Genomic DNA, 13,965 nt, shown 5'->3' with positions numbered 1-13,965 from the left:
ATGACAGAAATCAAAGGCAAACTGGTGTAGATAATTGTAGGACTCCATGGTCTGTAATTGTGCAGTGGAAAATACAGTACATGTGCCCATCAGCAATCAGGCAGCTTGCTAAAGATGCTACTCATTATTAACAAGGGACATTCCTTGCACCAGGCTGTGCTCTCTAGCACCTGCAATTTACTTAGTTTGTTTCAGTCACCCCCATTCTGCAGACAGTTTTGCAAACCTATTTTGAAAACTTTTGGAAGCTTAAGCCCTAAGGTCTTTCAGTCAGAATGATTGAATAACAAAGAATGCTTGACAAATATTCCCAGTCATTGTTCTTCTTTTGCTACTTTGCACTCACTGTTGCATTTCAAAGGGTAAAATCCTAGCAGGAGGCTTACATTTGTGTGTGTCTGGGGTGGAAGAGGGGAATTGAAAACCTGGCATGGGATTTCAGACTGGATCTGTGGTTCAGTTTTAAACTGCAGTTAGAGATTCCTTATACTTCTTTCTAATCTCTGGCTTCTTGGTTGGCCAAAAATATGATAAAATGGCTGCTTGTAAATCGGGAAGTTAATCAAAGGAAAATTTGAGAAGTGATCCAGAAATGTAAAAAAGAAATATTATTTAGGAAAATTATTATTTATCTGTATTATTTGTGTGTAACAAATGGGTAATAATATTGTTTTTAGAATTACGTTGAAGACAAACTTATTCCCACTTGGAATTGGATGGTGAGCATTATGGACTCCACTGAAGCTCAGCTGCGTTATGGATCTGCACTTGCCTCTGCTGGAGATCCTGGCCATCCAAACCATCCTCTTCATGCATCACAAAATTCATCCCGGAGAGAGAGGATGACAGCACGTGAAGAAGCTAGCCTAAGGACTTTGGAGGGTAGACGGTACGTTAACAATTGTATGTTAAAAACAACAACAACAACCCTATAAGTAATATGCTTGTGCCAAAAAACTCAGAGCAGCAATTTATATGCAGAAGTATAACACTTATTGTAGTATGGTCATATTATGCTAACCTACCAGTAAGTGATAATATTTTGGACTTAACCATGATTTTTCTAAATAAATTCAGCAATTGTAGAATGTGTGATACTTCTTATAATTGCAGGCGTGCTACACTGCTCAGTGCTCGACAGGGGATGATGTCTGCAAGGGGAGATTTCTTGAATTATGCCCTCTCCTTGATGCGTTCCCATAATGATGAGCATTCTGATGTTCTTCCAGTTTTGGATGTCTGCTCACTGAAACATGTAGCATATGTCTTTCAAGCTCTCATTTATTGGATTAAAGCAATGAACCAACAAACAACTTTGGATACGCCTCAGCTGGAACGGAAGAGGTAGAAACCAGATCAATAATAGACAACTAGCTAGTTGAGCAGCAAGTTGTATTTCTTCCCTTTATCTTTCCTTAAGGTTAAATACATATTTTAGGACATATCATGCATTTGTGGCAGACATACATAATTACATAATTATATTTTTTATAAGATTAGCAGATGCACTTAATTCACAAATAAGGCAAGTGTCTTTCCCTTCATACTTCAGATTTTCATAAACTATCATAACTGTATCATCTTAAATTTTTTATACATAGGTTTTCATTTGAAAGTAGAATACTTCCTGGGATTCTTAGGTTACAGTTGTAATCCATTTCCTGATGACTATGGCTAATCACAGCTTGGAAATACTGATTTCTGGATTTATTGTTCTGACAGAGATTTGACAAGGCTTGCTGAATTTTACTTTTGGCTAGCTAAAATGGAACTTTTTTTGTTGTTTGTTTGTTTGTTTAGGACTCGAGAGCTTTTGGAACTTGGCCTGGACAATGAGGATTCAGAACATGAAAATGATGATGATACAAATCAAAGTTAGTATTAATATGGGTTGGGGAGCAAAGTAAATGAATGGAGACTTACTTATACCTTGCATGCCTTAAGGACTTGTTTTGAGGGTTAAGAATCTTATTATTAAGAGTAATAAATTATTTTTAGAAATAAATTAACAAATTAGAAATAAACTCTTTTTAGAAATAATTTGATTATTCCATTTAGCATACTAGAATTACAGTTCAAAAATAAAAACAGTCATCTCATAATGTATTGTCTTTTTTGTATAAGTATTGAGACATATTAATATAGTGAATGAAATTATGTTGTTGCACTAAAGGAAAAAACATTTTTAGTGATATTTTACGCAAATACAGACTGACACATTATCATTTAGCAACCATATCTAGCTTTACAGTAGTAATGAAAGATTGTTATCTCCTACATCCACATTTACTGGTTTGGATTTTTTTCCCCTTTTGGAAAGAATAATATTAATATGCATAGATGCACATCTTACTATGCTCCTTCACTCTTTCAGAAACATTAATTTTTCAGAGCATGATGAGAATAACTACAGGCTTAAGTCCTGGTTGTTCATGCAGAGTGTTTCTTCACTTAAAATATGGGGAAATGGAATCTGATGGATTAAGCCAGAACTTTGGAAATTCATTTTCCTAGATTCCAATGTTCACTTTTATCTGTATCCCAAGGTCTTCCTGCGTGATCAACCTACATATTCTTAATCAAACCTCCCACCTTTTAGGAGCATAGAATTTGAAGAGCTCAGTTGGCTGAGTTAGAAGTAATAATATACTAATAATACTAATAACAACAATAGCAGCAGCAACAACAATAATTTGTCATCTTGGAGATATGTGTTCAGTATGAAAAGAAATAAGATCTTGATAGCTGTGCCTACTGGTGTTCAAACCATCCTTGAGCTGAAGAAGCTTCTTGGATGAGAAGTGAAACGTCCAGTTGCCTTGTGAAAAAGCACCTTTGGGATAACTATGACATGGATGGCTGAGAATCTCCATAGAGATTTAATCAACTTTGGTGTATGAAAAAGGGAAGGAAATTATCTAGAAAGAAATTTTATCGCTAATAGAACATATTTTGGTGTGGGGGGGGGATAGTAAAGAAATGCAAGAAGAAAAAACTGTATCAAAATAGTAATGTACATTGATAGATGATTACAAAATGTCAATAATTAGTTATAATTAGCTATTTCCAAGTATTCCAAAATTGAATGGTTTCCCTCCTTCACATTTCTGCTTTCCAGGTACTACACTTAATGACAAGGATGAGGACTCCCTTCCAGCTGAAACAGGCCAGAATCATCCATTCTTCCGGCGATCAGATTCCATGACATTCCTGGGCTGTATTCCACCTAATCCTTTTGAAGTTCCTCTAGCGGAGGCCATCCCTCTGGCAGACCAGCCCCATCTGTTACAGGTAAGCTTGGCTAAGAACATTTACTTGATGTGTTATGTTACTGTTGGTGGCCTTTACAGGTTGAGAGATCAGAAGCATATTGGGTGACATAGGATGTCTTTTCCCTCCCCAAGATCTATCACTTCAATAGTTGAAATGTGGAAGACCATTGTGGCATTCTTAATAGCAACAGAAATCAGGCATGCACAGATGCCTCAACAGCAGGCCAGACAAACCAACCAACCTATATTAGTGGGTTTTAATATTTACATCACTTTTGTATGAACTTTTAATTATGTGTGTACACAATCACATTTTTGAGGCTATCTCCAACATTCTGTCTGCTTTTGTTTTGTAGCCCATACATATTCACCCATCTGCACAAAGGCAAACCTCTTTACAAAATTCTTTAAAAGAAACACTAGCAGCTTATCTTCCAGGCAGTTAGGCAGTGACCTGAATGGAAAAGATTGATCATTTTTTCCTTGCATCTGGGCTTTGTGATGTGTATCTCACCTGAGGATAAATTCAACACAAAATGTTCATGTGCAGTGTGTGCCTGCAGTTTCATAGCTACACACATCCTGTTTGATTCAGATGGGTTAAGGCCTGGGGAACCCAGCAACCTCATAGCCGGGTGTTTTTTTTTTTTATTTATTTATTTATTTATTTATTTATTTATTTATTTATTTATTTATTTATTTATTTATTTATTTTTTTTATTGGATTTATATACCGCCCTTTCCCGAAGGACTCAGGGCGGTTTACAGGGTATTTAAAACAAAGATCGATACAAAAGTTAAAAACAATTAAAAAAGATTAAATCAAAACCCTAAAAAATAAAAACCCCAATTAAAATTCTCAGCCTCGGCCGGAAAGCTCAAAGAGCCAGGTCTTCAGGTCCCGGCGGAATGAACGAAGGTCGGGGGCAGTCCTAAGCTCCACGGGCAGCTGGTTCCAGAGGGCAGGCGCACCCACAGAGAAGGCCCTCTCCCTGGGTGTTATCCACCGGCAATCTTTTACTGGCGGCACCCTGAGAAGACCTTCCCTGTGGGAACGCACTGGACAAAGGGAACTTGATGCTGGCAGCAGGTGTTCCCTTAGATATTCCGGACCCAAGCCATTTAGGGCTTTATAGGTCATCACCAGCACCTTGAATCTCACCCGGAGGGCAACCGGAAGCCAGTGCAGCTCGCGGAGTAGAGATGTTGCATGGGAGTGTCAGGAAACCCCCATCACAACTTGCGCGGCCGCATTCTGCACCAGCTGAAGCCTCCGAGTGGTCCTCAAGGGCAGCCCCATGTAGAGAGCGTTGCAGTAGTCTAAACGGGAGGTCACGAGCGCATGAGTGACTGTGCGTAGGGCATCTCGGTCCAGGTAGGGTTGCAACTGGCGCACTAGGCGAACCTGGGCAAAAGCCCCCCTGGTCACGGCTCCTATATGGTCTTCAAAATTGAGCCGTGAATCCAGGAGGACGCTCAAGTTGCGAGCCCTATCAATGGGGTGTAACACCTCACCCCCCATCGTTAAAGGTGGAATAGTTTGGTTAGCCCGAGATGCCGATACGCACAGCCACTCAGTCTTGGCAGGATTGAGACGAAGCCTGTTTCTCCCCATCCAGACCTGGACCGCCTCCAGGCAACGGGACATCACGGCGAGGGCATCGCTGGGTTGGTTCGGGGTGGAGAAAAAAAGTTGGGTATCATCAGCGTACTGATGATACCCCACCCCGAAACCATGAATGACCTCGCCCAGCGGCTTCATATAGATGTTGAACAGGAGGGGCGAGAGAACCGACCCCTGAGGAACTCCACAAACGAGAGGCCTCGGGGTAGATCTCTGCCCTCCCGTCAACACCGACTGCAAGCGGCCCAGGAGATAGGAGAACCACCGTAAAACCCACTCCCAGCCCCCTGAGACGCCGCAGTAGGATACCATGGTTGATGGTATCGAAAGCCGCTGAGAGATCTAATAGGACTAGGACAGAGGAGCAACCCCTGTCCCGAGCCCGCCAGAGATCATTCACCAGTGCGACCAATACCGTCTCCGTGCTGTGCCTGGGCCTGAAACCCGATTGGTATGGGTCCAGATAATTAGTTTCCTCCAGGAACAGAGGAAGCTGATGCGCTACCACACTCTCAACAACATTCGCCAAAAAGCGAAGGTTGGAGACTGGACGATAGTTATTTAAAACAGCCGGGTCCAGGACAGGCTTTTTGAGAAGGGGTCTCACCACCGCCTCCTTCAAGGCGACGGGGAAGACACCCTCCTTTAAAGAAGCAGTTATTACTGCCTGGAACCAGCCTCGTGTCTCCTCCTGGGCCGCATAAACCAGCCAGGAGGGGCACGGATCCAACAAACAGGTGGTGGAGCTCAGCCTCCCCATGATCCTATCCACATCATCAGGGGAAACAGGATCGAACTCAGTCCAGATAACATGCTCAAGACCGTCTGATTCCTCCACGTCAGACTCCGCCCAGTCAGAGTCCAAGCCGGCCCGGATCTGAGCGATTTTGTCCGTCAGATGATGACTAAACTCCTCAGCCCGTCCCTGCAAGGGATCCTCCCTCACCTCCTGGTTAAGAAGGGAGCGAGTAACCCTAAACAGGGCGGCCGGGCGATTATCTGCAGACACGATTATTTGAAGATAATGAGGTGGTGGTATGACTGGGGGAGAGTGGTGGCGGGGAGTGCCATAAGAGAATCCTGTTTCTACTCAGAGGATACTGGATTGGGCAAACCCATGTGGAATATCTTCCAGAATGAGTTTTATTGAGTGGTTGTTCCATCTTCCATCTAATTTATTCCCCTACTTTCTGGGAAGCATGCAGATGTAGGGAAACCAGACTACAATTGTATGCTTCACCTTACTTGTGGCTCATTACCTACAACCAGAATATATTATTAACTAGGGCTGCGAAGCTGACTTCAAACTGTAATTTGAAATGCAGCTTGAATTTATCCTTAATATCGATTCTGATTTATGGCTCAACAATGGAATGAAGCGGAATAGCACAGGAGAAATTTTTAATAGAAGTAAGATAGATATGTCAGTATCACCACCCCACCCTCTGGTTAAATGATCGAAATGTTACGTTTATTTCACCATTAGCACTAATATTGTTATTCACGGATAAATTGTTTTTCAGCCAAATGCTAGAAAAGAAGATTTGTTTGGTCGGCCAAGTCAAGGTCTCTATTCATCATCTGCCAATAGTGGGAAGTGTTTATTAGAAGTGACCGTGGATAGAAACTGTCTCGAGGTATGAATTTGTTATGTGTATTATATAATTCATATAGCCTTTTCCACTTCCCTTTCTTCTTTTTCCTCTTGCCTTTGCTATTGTGTCAGAAAGATCAGTGCAGCATTGTGTGTGCTTTCCTCTATTCTGCGCACTCTGTTAACTTCCTGACCTCGTGAGAACCTTGCCTTGATGTAGAAGATTAGAAGACAATTTTTTTTGTCCTTTATTCTTATGGAGGTACTACCATGTTGTTTTTACCTTATTGATTTTGATTTCTTTTTTAAAAATAATTTTATTGAAGAGTATAATTGCAATAGTAAAAACTAATACAAAGTAAAAGAAAGAAGATTTTAAAAACGGAAAAATGGAAAGGAAAAATTTAGAGAATAGAAAGAGAGGAAAAGAATATATAAAGAATCTATAAAGCTGTGACTTCCAACCTTCATCACAACAGTTTTACTATATTTTCACCTCTTAATTTACAACCTACGATTGCTTCACTCCATGTCCCATCATTTTATAAACATATCCATAATTTGAGCCCTGGTGTCATAAAAAGTCCGTTAAGATTTACCAGAAATAATAACACATATTTTAAATCTAAAATTTAATTGTTTTTTTTAAAAACTGTTCTTTCCTTGTTGATCCAAAGGATTCTAATAATTGTAAATTACTTAATAAGCAATTTCTGAATATGATTAGAAAAGAATATGCAAACTTAGTGTCCTTTTAAACCACTGATGGCGGTTCGTGAACATAGCTATTTCCTCATCTCCCATTTTCAAAATCTGCCAAAGACTATTCTGTCTTGCAGTCTCCTTGTGATCAGCAACTTCTGCAACACTTGTGAGTAGAAAAAAAGTACTTTCTTTCACACATAGGTTTTGATAGGTTTCAAAATGCTATTTTGAAATATGCCATTGTGATTAACTCTTAGCAAGCACATAGATTTCTTCATGATGATTTGCTGCCAACCTGGTCTTTCAGGTTTTATTATTGCAATTGTAACTGAGTACACCCATCTTTTGGTCACCTGGTCATCCTCTTCTTTTTATTCCTTCCACATTTCCCAGAGCTAGGTATCCACATAACTCTGGCTAAATTGGACTTTTCAGAACCATATTCAAGAATATGTCCCAAAAGTGTATGGTGTTATTTCAAAGGCACTTTAATGTCCTTTTCATTTAGATTCTTCCAACCAAGATGTCCTATGCAGCCAATTTAAAAAACGTGATGAGCATGCAGTATCGGCAGAAGAAAGAAGAAGAACAAAATGTGCCATCAGAAGAATCAGAAGGTTCAAAGCCCGGGCCGTCAGCACACGATCTTGCAGCACAATTGAAAAGCAGTTTACTGGCAGAGATTGGGCTAACTGAAAGTGAAGGACCTCCTCTAACATCCTTCAGGTAGCATTGTTTAAAGAAGATGTAAAGATGTGACTCACAATGAGGTTACGGAGGTTCTCTGGCTGAGGAATTCTGGGAGTTGAAGTCTGAGTTAGATAACAAAAAGAGAGAGAAAGAACAAGTGGCATCTACTGCTCCTGGGCATTCCTATGCAGTCCAGTGTGTAGTTTCAGAATGTTAACAGAGACTTATCTCTGTGCCTGTTGGAAAGTTGTAGATCCTACTGTCTTTCCAGTGTAGAAAGAAGGTCTGCAATTTCTTGCAGCAACACACAGACTGGGCTTGGGAGGAATTGAAAAAGGTAAGCTGAAGTGAGGCATTTCTAAAGAAAAGTAGACTTATCCCAGCATCATGGAATTCAAGACTTATGGCAGAGAAAAACAAGTATGAGGATAAAGAAATATTGAGATTATGAGAAGCACGGGATGCATAGTCATATTGTATAACTGTGAGAATATGAAAAGGAAGGGAAAGATTGTTTTTGAAAAAGAGAGGCAAATGCTTTATTATTAGCTACCAGCAGATGATCATTAATATAAAACAAGCTCCCTGCTCAGTTTGTTCTTTTTCCTGTCTACATGATTAATTGGTTCTCTTCCTTCTTCAGTGATAGTGCTAAGAACGCAATTATTAGAATGGGCTTTGGAAGCAAAGGTTAAAAGAACTGGTTGAATTTTCAACAAGAGATTCTCTACTGTTTGGGTTTGATTTGGCAAACAATTTTGAACTGCAGCTTAGTTTGCCATTGAATTGGGTGGCAGGAATAGTAATTTCTTAAATATTATTCATTGTCTTGCTTGGGCTAAAACACTCCTTGATCTGGCTTGTAGGAAAATGTTTCATCAATCTAGTCAAAAAGATTTTGGGGGTATATAAAAGTGATTGCCTTCTTGATTTGTTGTTTGTATATTTGTTTACAGGCCACAATGTAGCTTCATGGGAATGGTAATTTCTCATGATATGCTGCTTGGACGTTGGCGTCTTTCTCTAGAGTTATTTGGGAGAGTATTCATGGAAGATGTAGGAGCAGAACCTGGATCGGTATGTTTTTGTTTTGTTAATTGAAGGGCCGCTTGGTTGTATTGTGGGATTTTTCTTCTATTAATGCATACATTATCTTTATAGATCTTGACTGAATTAGGTGGTTTTGAAGTGAAGGAATCAAAATTCCGCAGAGAAATGGAAAAGCTGAGAAATCAGCAGTCTAGGGATTTAACATTAGAGGTAATGAAATTGATCTTTCTTATTTTAGTTTGATTTAAAAGATGGCATGTAGTGGAATATCCTGTTTTTCATTTCAGCATTTAGGCCCTTATAAAATTGATCTAACCATCCAAAATCATCTGAGACAGTGACAGAATAGATTTCAGAATAGGCAGACTCTAGGGAGGTAAAAGAAATTTGTCAGATTTCTGTGTGGGTTAATTAGCAAAATCCACCATAATGGATTCCACCACATTATGGAAAGTAGTATTGAATGGAGTCCACAAACATCTGGTTTTTTTTTGTTGAAGTAAGTAATCTGCATATGCACACACATTGTCAGCATTAAAACAAGTTAGCCAAAGAAAAAATGTGCTAGAAAAAGAATTTGGGGGGGATTTGTATCACAGACTACACATGTATACAAAGGTTCTCTATGTCAAAAAAATAACCAATAAAAGTTGTAAAATTATCTTTTAAATAAAAACTTGATAGAATAAAATACTGTTCTATACTAAAGGACAGTAAAACTGTTATCTAGGCATCAGAAACATAGCTGAAAGCCAATTTAAGTCAGTGAGATGATGCTGATGGTAATGCCACTGAGACTAGCTGAATTCTGGTTTTATAGGGTGTGTGTGTGTGTGTGTGTATTTTTCACTTTACTAACAGGATGTTAATTAAATTAGAAACTGAGGAAGCTGTACAATGAATAAAACAACTCAGCACAAACTTATCAAGCCATATTCTGCATTTCACCAAGAAATACCAGTCAACAATATCAAAACACCATTAAGCTACTATCAGGAAACCCAAAGATTGGCTAAGTTGCCAGGGGGTATAACAACCAGTATTAGGATTATTGAGAACTGTATAACTATCAGTAGTCCTGAACTTTCTAGAAGAAGGATGCTGTAGTCAAGAAGTCCATTTCTCCCATTTCCATATAATGCATATAACTCTCAATAGTGACAGGCAAAGGAAAACTTACTTGGCCAGCTACTGAGTCAGGTATATATAGAGAGAATTGCTCTCTTGAATATTAAAATTTATTTAGAGGGTTAAATTTCATTGCTAACACCTTGGAATGGACCAGTATTCTGTTGGAAACCAGAACAGTTTAGTTAGAAACTCTGTAATGTGGTTCCTGTTTGGTATTCTCTATAGTAACTGGGCCACTTTATTCTAAATGCTACTTCCAGATTTCAGATCTGCTGAGAATAGAGAACCAATTTGGTTTAGCAGTTAAAGCACCAGGCTAGAAAGGGGGAGACTATGAGTTTTAGTCCTTCCTTAGCCATGAAAGCCTGCTGGATGACTTTGGACTAGTCACTCTCTCAGCCCAACTCACCTCACAGGGTTGTTTTGTGAGTAAAATAGGAGGAAGGTGTGTTGGATATATTTGCTGCCTTGAGTTAGTTGTAAAAATAATAAAGGAGGATAGAAATAAATAAAATTATAATTGATCTTCAGCTATAAATTCTGGAAGGACCAAGCAAACCCAAAAGTTAAAACTACATGTACGTAAGTTTACTCAGAGTAATTGAATCAATATGTGACAGTCAATTGAGAATAAGTTAGATGGATTTGGGGTATTTTCAAAATGGAGTTTTTATTATATTTCCTTTATTGATTTTGCTAAATGGTATCTCGGGAGATACTAAGCTATGGAAATTTGTTGTTCAGCCTTAATAGCACTGATTTTTAATCTTTTCAAAATATTTCTTGACATGATGACGTTTATTATTACACTGCATGACTTTTTACGTTAAGGAAAAATACTGAAATGGTGCTAATGATACAGTTTTAATATCTTGAATCTGATATCACCTTAGTGTTCTTCTAGCCCATATTCCTCTGATCCTTTTACTGAAACAGCTCATGGACAGTTGGTCACTCTTACTACAGTCATATTAACCTTCTGAATAATTGGTTAAATGCTGCTAAGAGATACTATTGGGCAGACTTTGAGAGGAAGTGTAGCCGTATAACACTAGTGTTTGTCTTGCCTTTTTCTTCAGAGTTTAAGTTCTTCTTCTGATATGTCTGTTAGGTTGATCGGGATAGAGACCTTCTAATTCAGCAAACAATGAGACAGCTCAACAATCACTTTGGTCGAAGATGTGCTACCACTCCAATGGCCGTCCACAGGGTAAAGGTTACATTTAAGGATGAACCAGGAGAAGGCAGTGGTGTGGCACGAAGCTTTTATACTGCTATTGCACAAGCCTTTTTGTCAAATGAGAAACTGCCAAATCTAGATTGTATTCAAAATGCCAACAAGGGGACACATACAAGTAGGTATCCCAAAGAATATGTTTTGCACACCATTTAAGATTTATGCATATTTGGCAAAGAGAAGGACAGAAGCTTATGCTGTAGTCTAAAAAGATGGTTTTAATGGTCAAATTAAGGGTCTAAATTATGTAGCAATATTGTTTTGCACACTTGATACAGTTGTCCTGTGTGTTCAGACAAAAACAAAACCTTACTAATCTGGAATGCAGATTTCTGCACAATCAGTTATAGAAGAAGATTACTAAATAAGGAAAATAGGAAGAAGTTGTCAGAATTTTTCCCATATTTCATCTGTATTGTTTTGAAATAAAAGGGGCACACACCTCTGCTGCTAAGAGATTTATTAGTAACATTAATGTAGAAGAAGTATCAAAGGAAGAATAAGAAAAAAGAAACAACTTATGTGGGGAAATATATCTATTCTATTTCAGCTACATGTATTTGGGCCTACCATTCGTTTAGAAATTGTTTGAAGTTAGAATGGCATTGGAAAAAGTGACATATGGCCAGTCCTCACATTTAACTGTCACAGCATTACCACACACCTAATAAAAATTTGGGTGCTTGGCAACTGGCATGTAGTTGTGACAGTTGCAGCATCCCAGGGTTGTGTGTGATTGCTATTTGTGACCTTCCCAGCTGGCTTCCGACAAGCAAAGTTAATGGGGAAAGCCAGATTTGTATAACAATCACATGATTTACTTAACAACTGCAGTGATTGGTTAACAACTATGGTGAAAAGGTTGTAAAATTGGACATCATTAACTTAACTACCTTGCTTAGCAACAGTAATTGTGGTCCCAGTTGTGATCATAAGTTGAGGACTAACTATATTGTAAAGGCCTTGAAAATAAACAAAGCAAGGAAGGATTCACAAATAGCATACCTTCACATTTTCTCCTTCAGTAATTATATTTTTGAACTAGGGTAAAAGTCTTCTAAAATGTTTTTTAGAATTTGATAAAATAGTGTTATTGCATCAGTTCTTAAATATTTTGTAAAAAGATTCCAAACTTAAAATTTTGTATTTTGCTTCATTAGTTATGATTCTTATAGGAAAAATCCTGTACAAATTTGACTCTCTCTTCAGGTCTAATGCAGAGATTACGGAACAGAGGGGAGAGAGATCGAGAAAGGGAGCGGGAGAGAGAAATGAGGAGAAACAGCAGTGGGTTGCGAACCGGTTCTCGAAGAGACAGAGACAGGTAAGTTGTCCCCCTAACGTAAATTTTGCTCATGAATTTTCTGGTGCAAATTTCTAGTAACGGAGCAGAGTAGCACTTCAGAGCAGGGTATATATACCTTTCTAAAACATCTTACAGAATCAAGGATTCAAAATGATTTAAAAAAAACCATAAACAAGAGGTTCTTCCTTGTATTGAAGCACAGACAAAAGGTGGAGCAGAGACTGATGTCGTATCCTTTTAACAGAACAGAAACCCCATTTTTATTCTCTAACACAGACCCGCAATGCAATGTCTTGGTTGTACGTAGAACAATAATAATTTCTGATGAAGAATGTTTGTGTGTGTTTTTAAAGAATGTTTGTTTGTGTGTGTTTTTAAAGGGATTTTAGGAGGCAGCTATCCATTGACACCAGACCTTTTCGACCTGCATCTGAAGGAAATCCTAGTGATGACCCTGATCCTCTTCCAGCACATCGACAAGCCTTGGGTGAAAGACTTTATCCCCGTGTACAAGCAATGCAACCTGTGAGCCTGGGCTTCTTTACTTGGGGAGGGGGTGGGGAGGGCATTGTTCTTTTGTTTTTACAAAATATTCTAACCTGTTTTATTGGGGGGTTTTATAGTCTCTGCCTTAATATCTCCTTGGGCATTTCATAATCTATTTACTGACATTGGTGTCGAACATGCTACGATAACAAGACTTACCTTAATATGCCACAATCTAGCATATGTACACTATGTTATCTTATGAGTCAGATGAGAGGGTTACTTGCCTCCTCTGGGCAAGACCGAAGATAGCAATAGCAATAGCTATAATAGCACTTAGACTTATATACCGCTTCACAGAGCTTTACAGCCCTTTCTAAGTGGTTTACAGAGTCAGCATATTGCCCCAAGAGTCTGGGTCCTCATTTTACTGACCTTGTAAAGATGGAAGGCTGAGTCAACCTTGAGCCAATGAGAATCGAACTGCCAAACTGTTGGCAGCTAGCAGTCAGCAGACGTAGCCTGCAGTACTGCATTCTAACCACTGCGACACCATGGCTCTTGATCAATCCTGTACCTGCCATCCTTTCTTCTGAATGTCAGATTAATGGCTTTTAAGTCTGAAAAAGCCTCCCATTAAAATAAATTTCTGGGTTAGCATGGATCTTGTGAATATTGCTATATCTAAGAACAGAATAGACTGCCATTAGCAGATATTTAACTAGCATTGTCATTATTTGTGGCATGCATCCTTGGAAAAGGCCTCGGTTGGAAATCTGAAGGGAATTGTTTAATTATTGCTGCACAAAAAATCAGAAGGGCTGAGAAGGATGGCTGTAAGCTGAAATTGGAAACAGGCGAGCCTAAATA

The 13,965-nt window shown here is 38.9% G+C and overlaps 1 protein-coding gene across 3 annotated transcripts in view; it reads left to right on the top strand.

Moving 5' to 3' along the window:
* UBR5 (ubiquitin protein ligase E3 component n-recognin 5) overlaps window positions 1-13,965 on the top strand; it is an 86,122-nt gene that overhangs the window by 60,607 nt on the left and 11,550 nt on the right. For all 3 annotated transcript variants that reach the window (XM_081325002.1, XM_081325003.1, XM_081325001.1), the window contains exons 40-50: window positions 678-889; window positions 1,114-1,344; window positions 1,801-1,874; window positions 3,119-3,291; window positions 6,420-6,533; window positions 7,704-7,921; window positions 8,842-8,962; window positions 9,047-9,145; window positions 11,178-11,421; window positions 12,513-12,627; window positions 12,990-13,134. In XM_081325002.1, coding sequence (XP_081181128.1) covers window positions 678-889; window positions 1,114-1,344; window positions 1,801-1,874; window positions 3,119-3,291; window positions 6,420-6,533; window positions 7,704-7,921; window positions 8,842-8,962; window positions 9,047-9,145; window positions 11,178-11,421; window positions 12,513-12,627; window positions 12,990-13,134 — 1,746 coding nt within the window. The remainder of the gene's footprint in view (window positions 1-677; window positions 890-1,113; window positions 1,345-1,800; window positions 1,875-3,118; window positions 3,292-6,419; window positions 6,534-7,703; window positions 7,922-8,841; window positions 8,963-9,046; window positions 9,146-11,177; window positions 11,422-12,512; window positions 12,628-12,989; window positions 13,135-13,965) is intronic.

This window comes from Vipera berus (assembly GCF_964194415.1).
Source record: "Vipera berus genome assembly, chromosome: 3".
Lineage (NCBI taxonomy): Eukaryota > Metazoa > Chordata > Lepidosauria > Squamata > Viperidae > Vipera > Vipera berus.
Note: the sequence above shows the minus strand (reverse complement) of the source record. Positions and strands in the feature narration are given on the sequence as shown.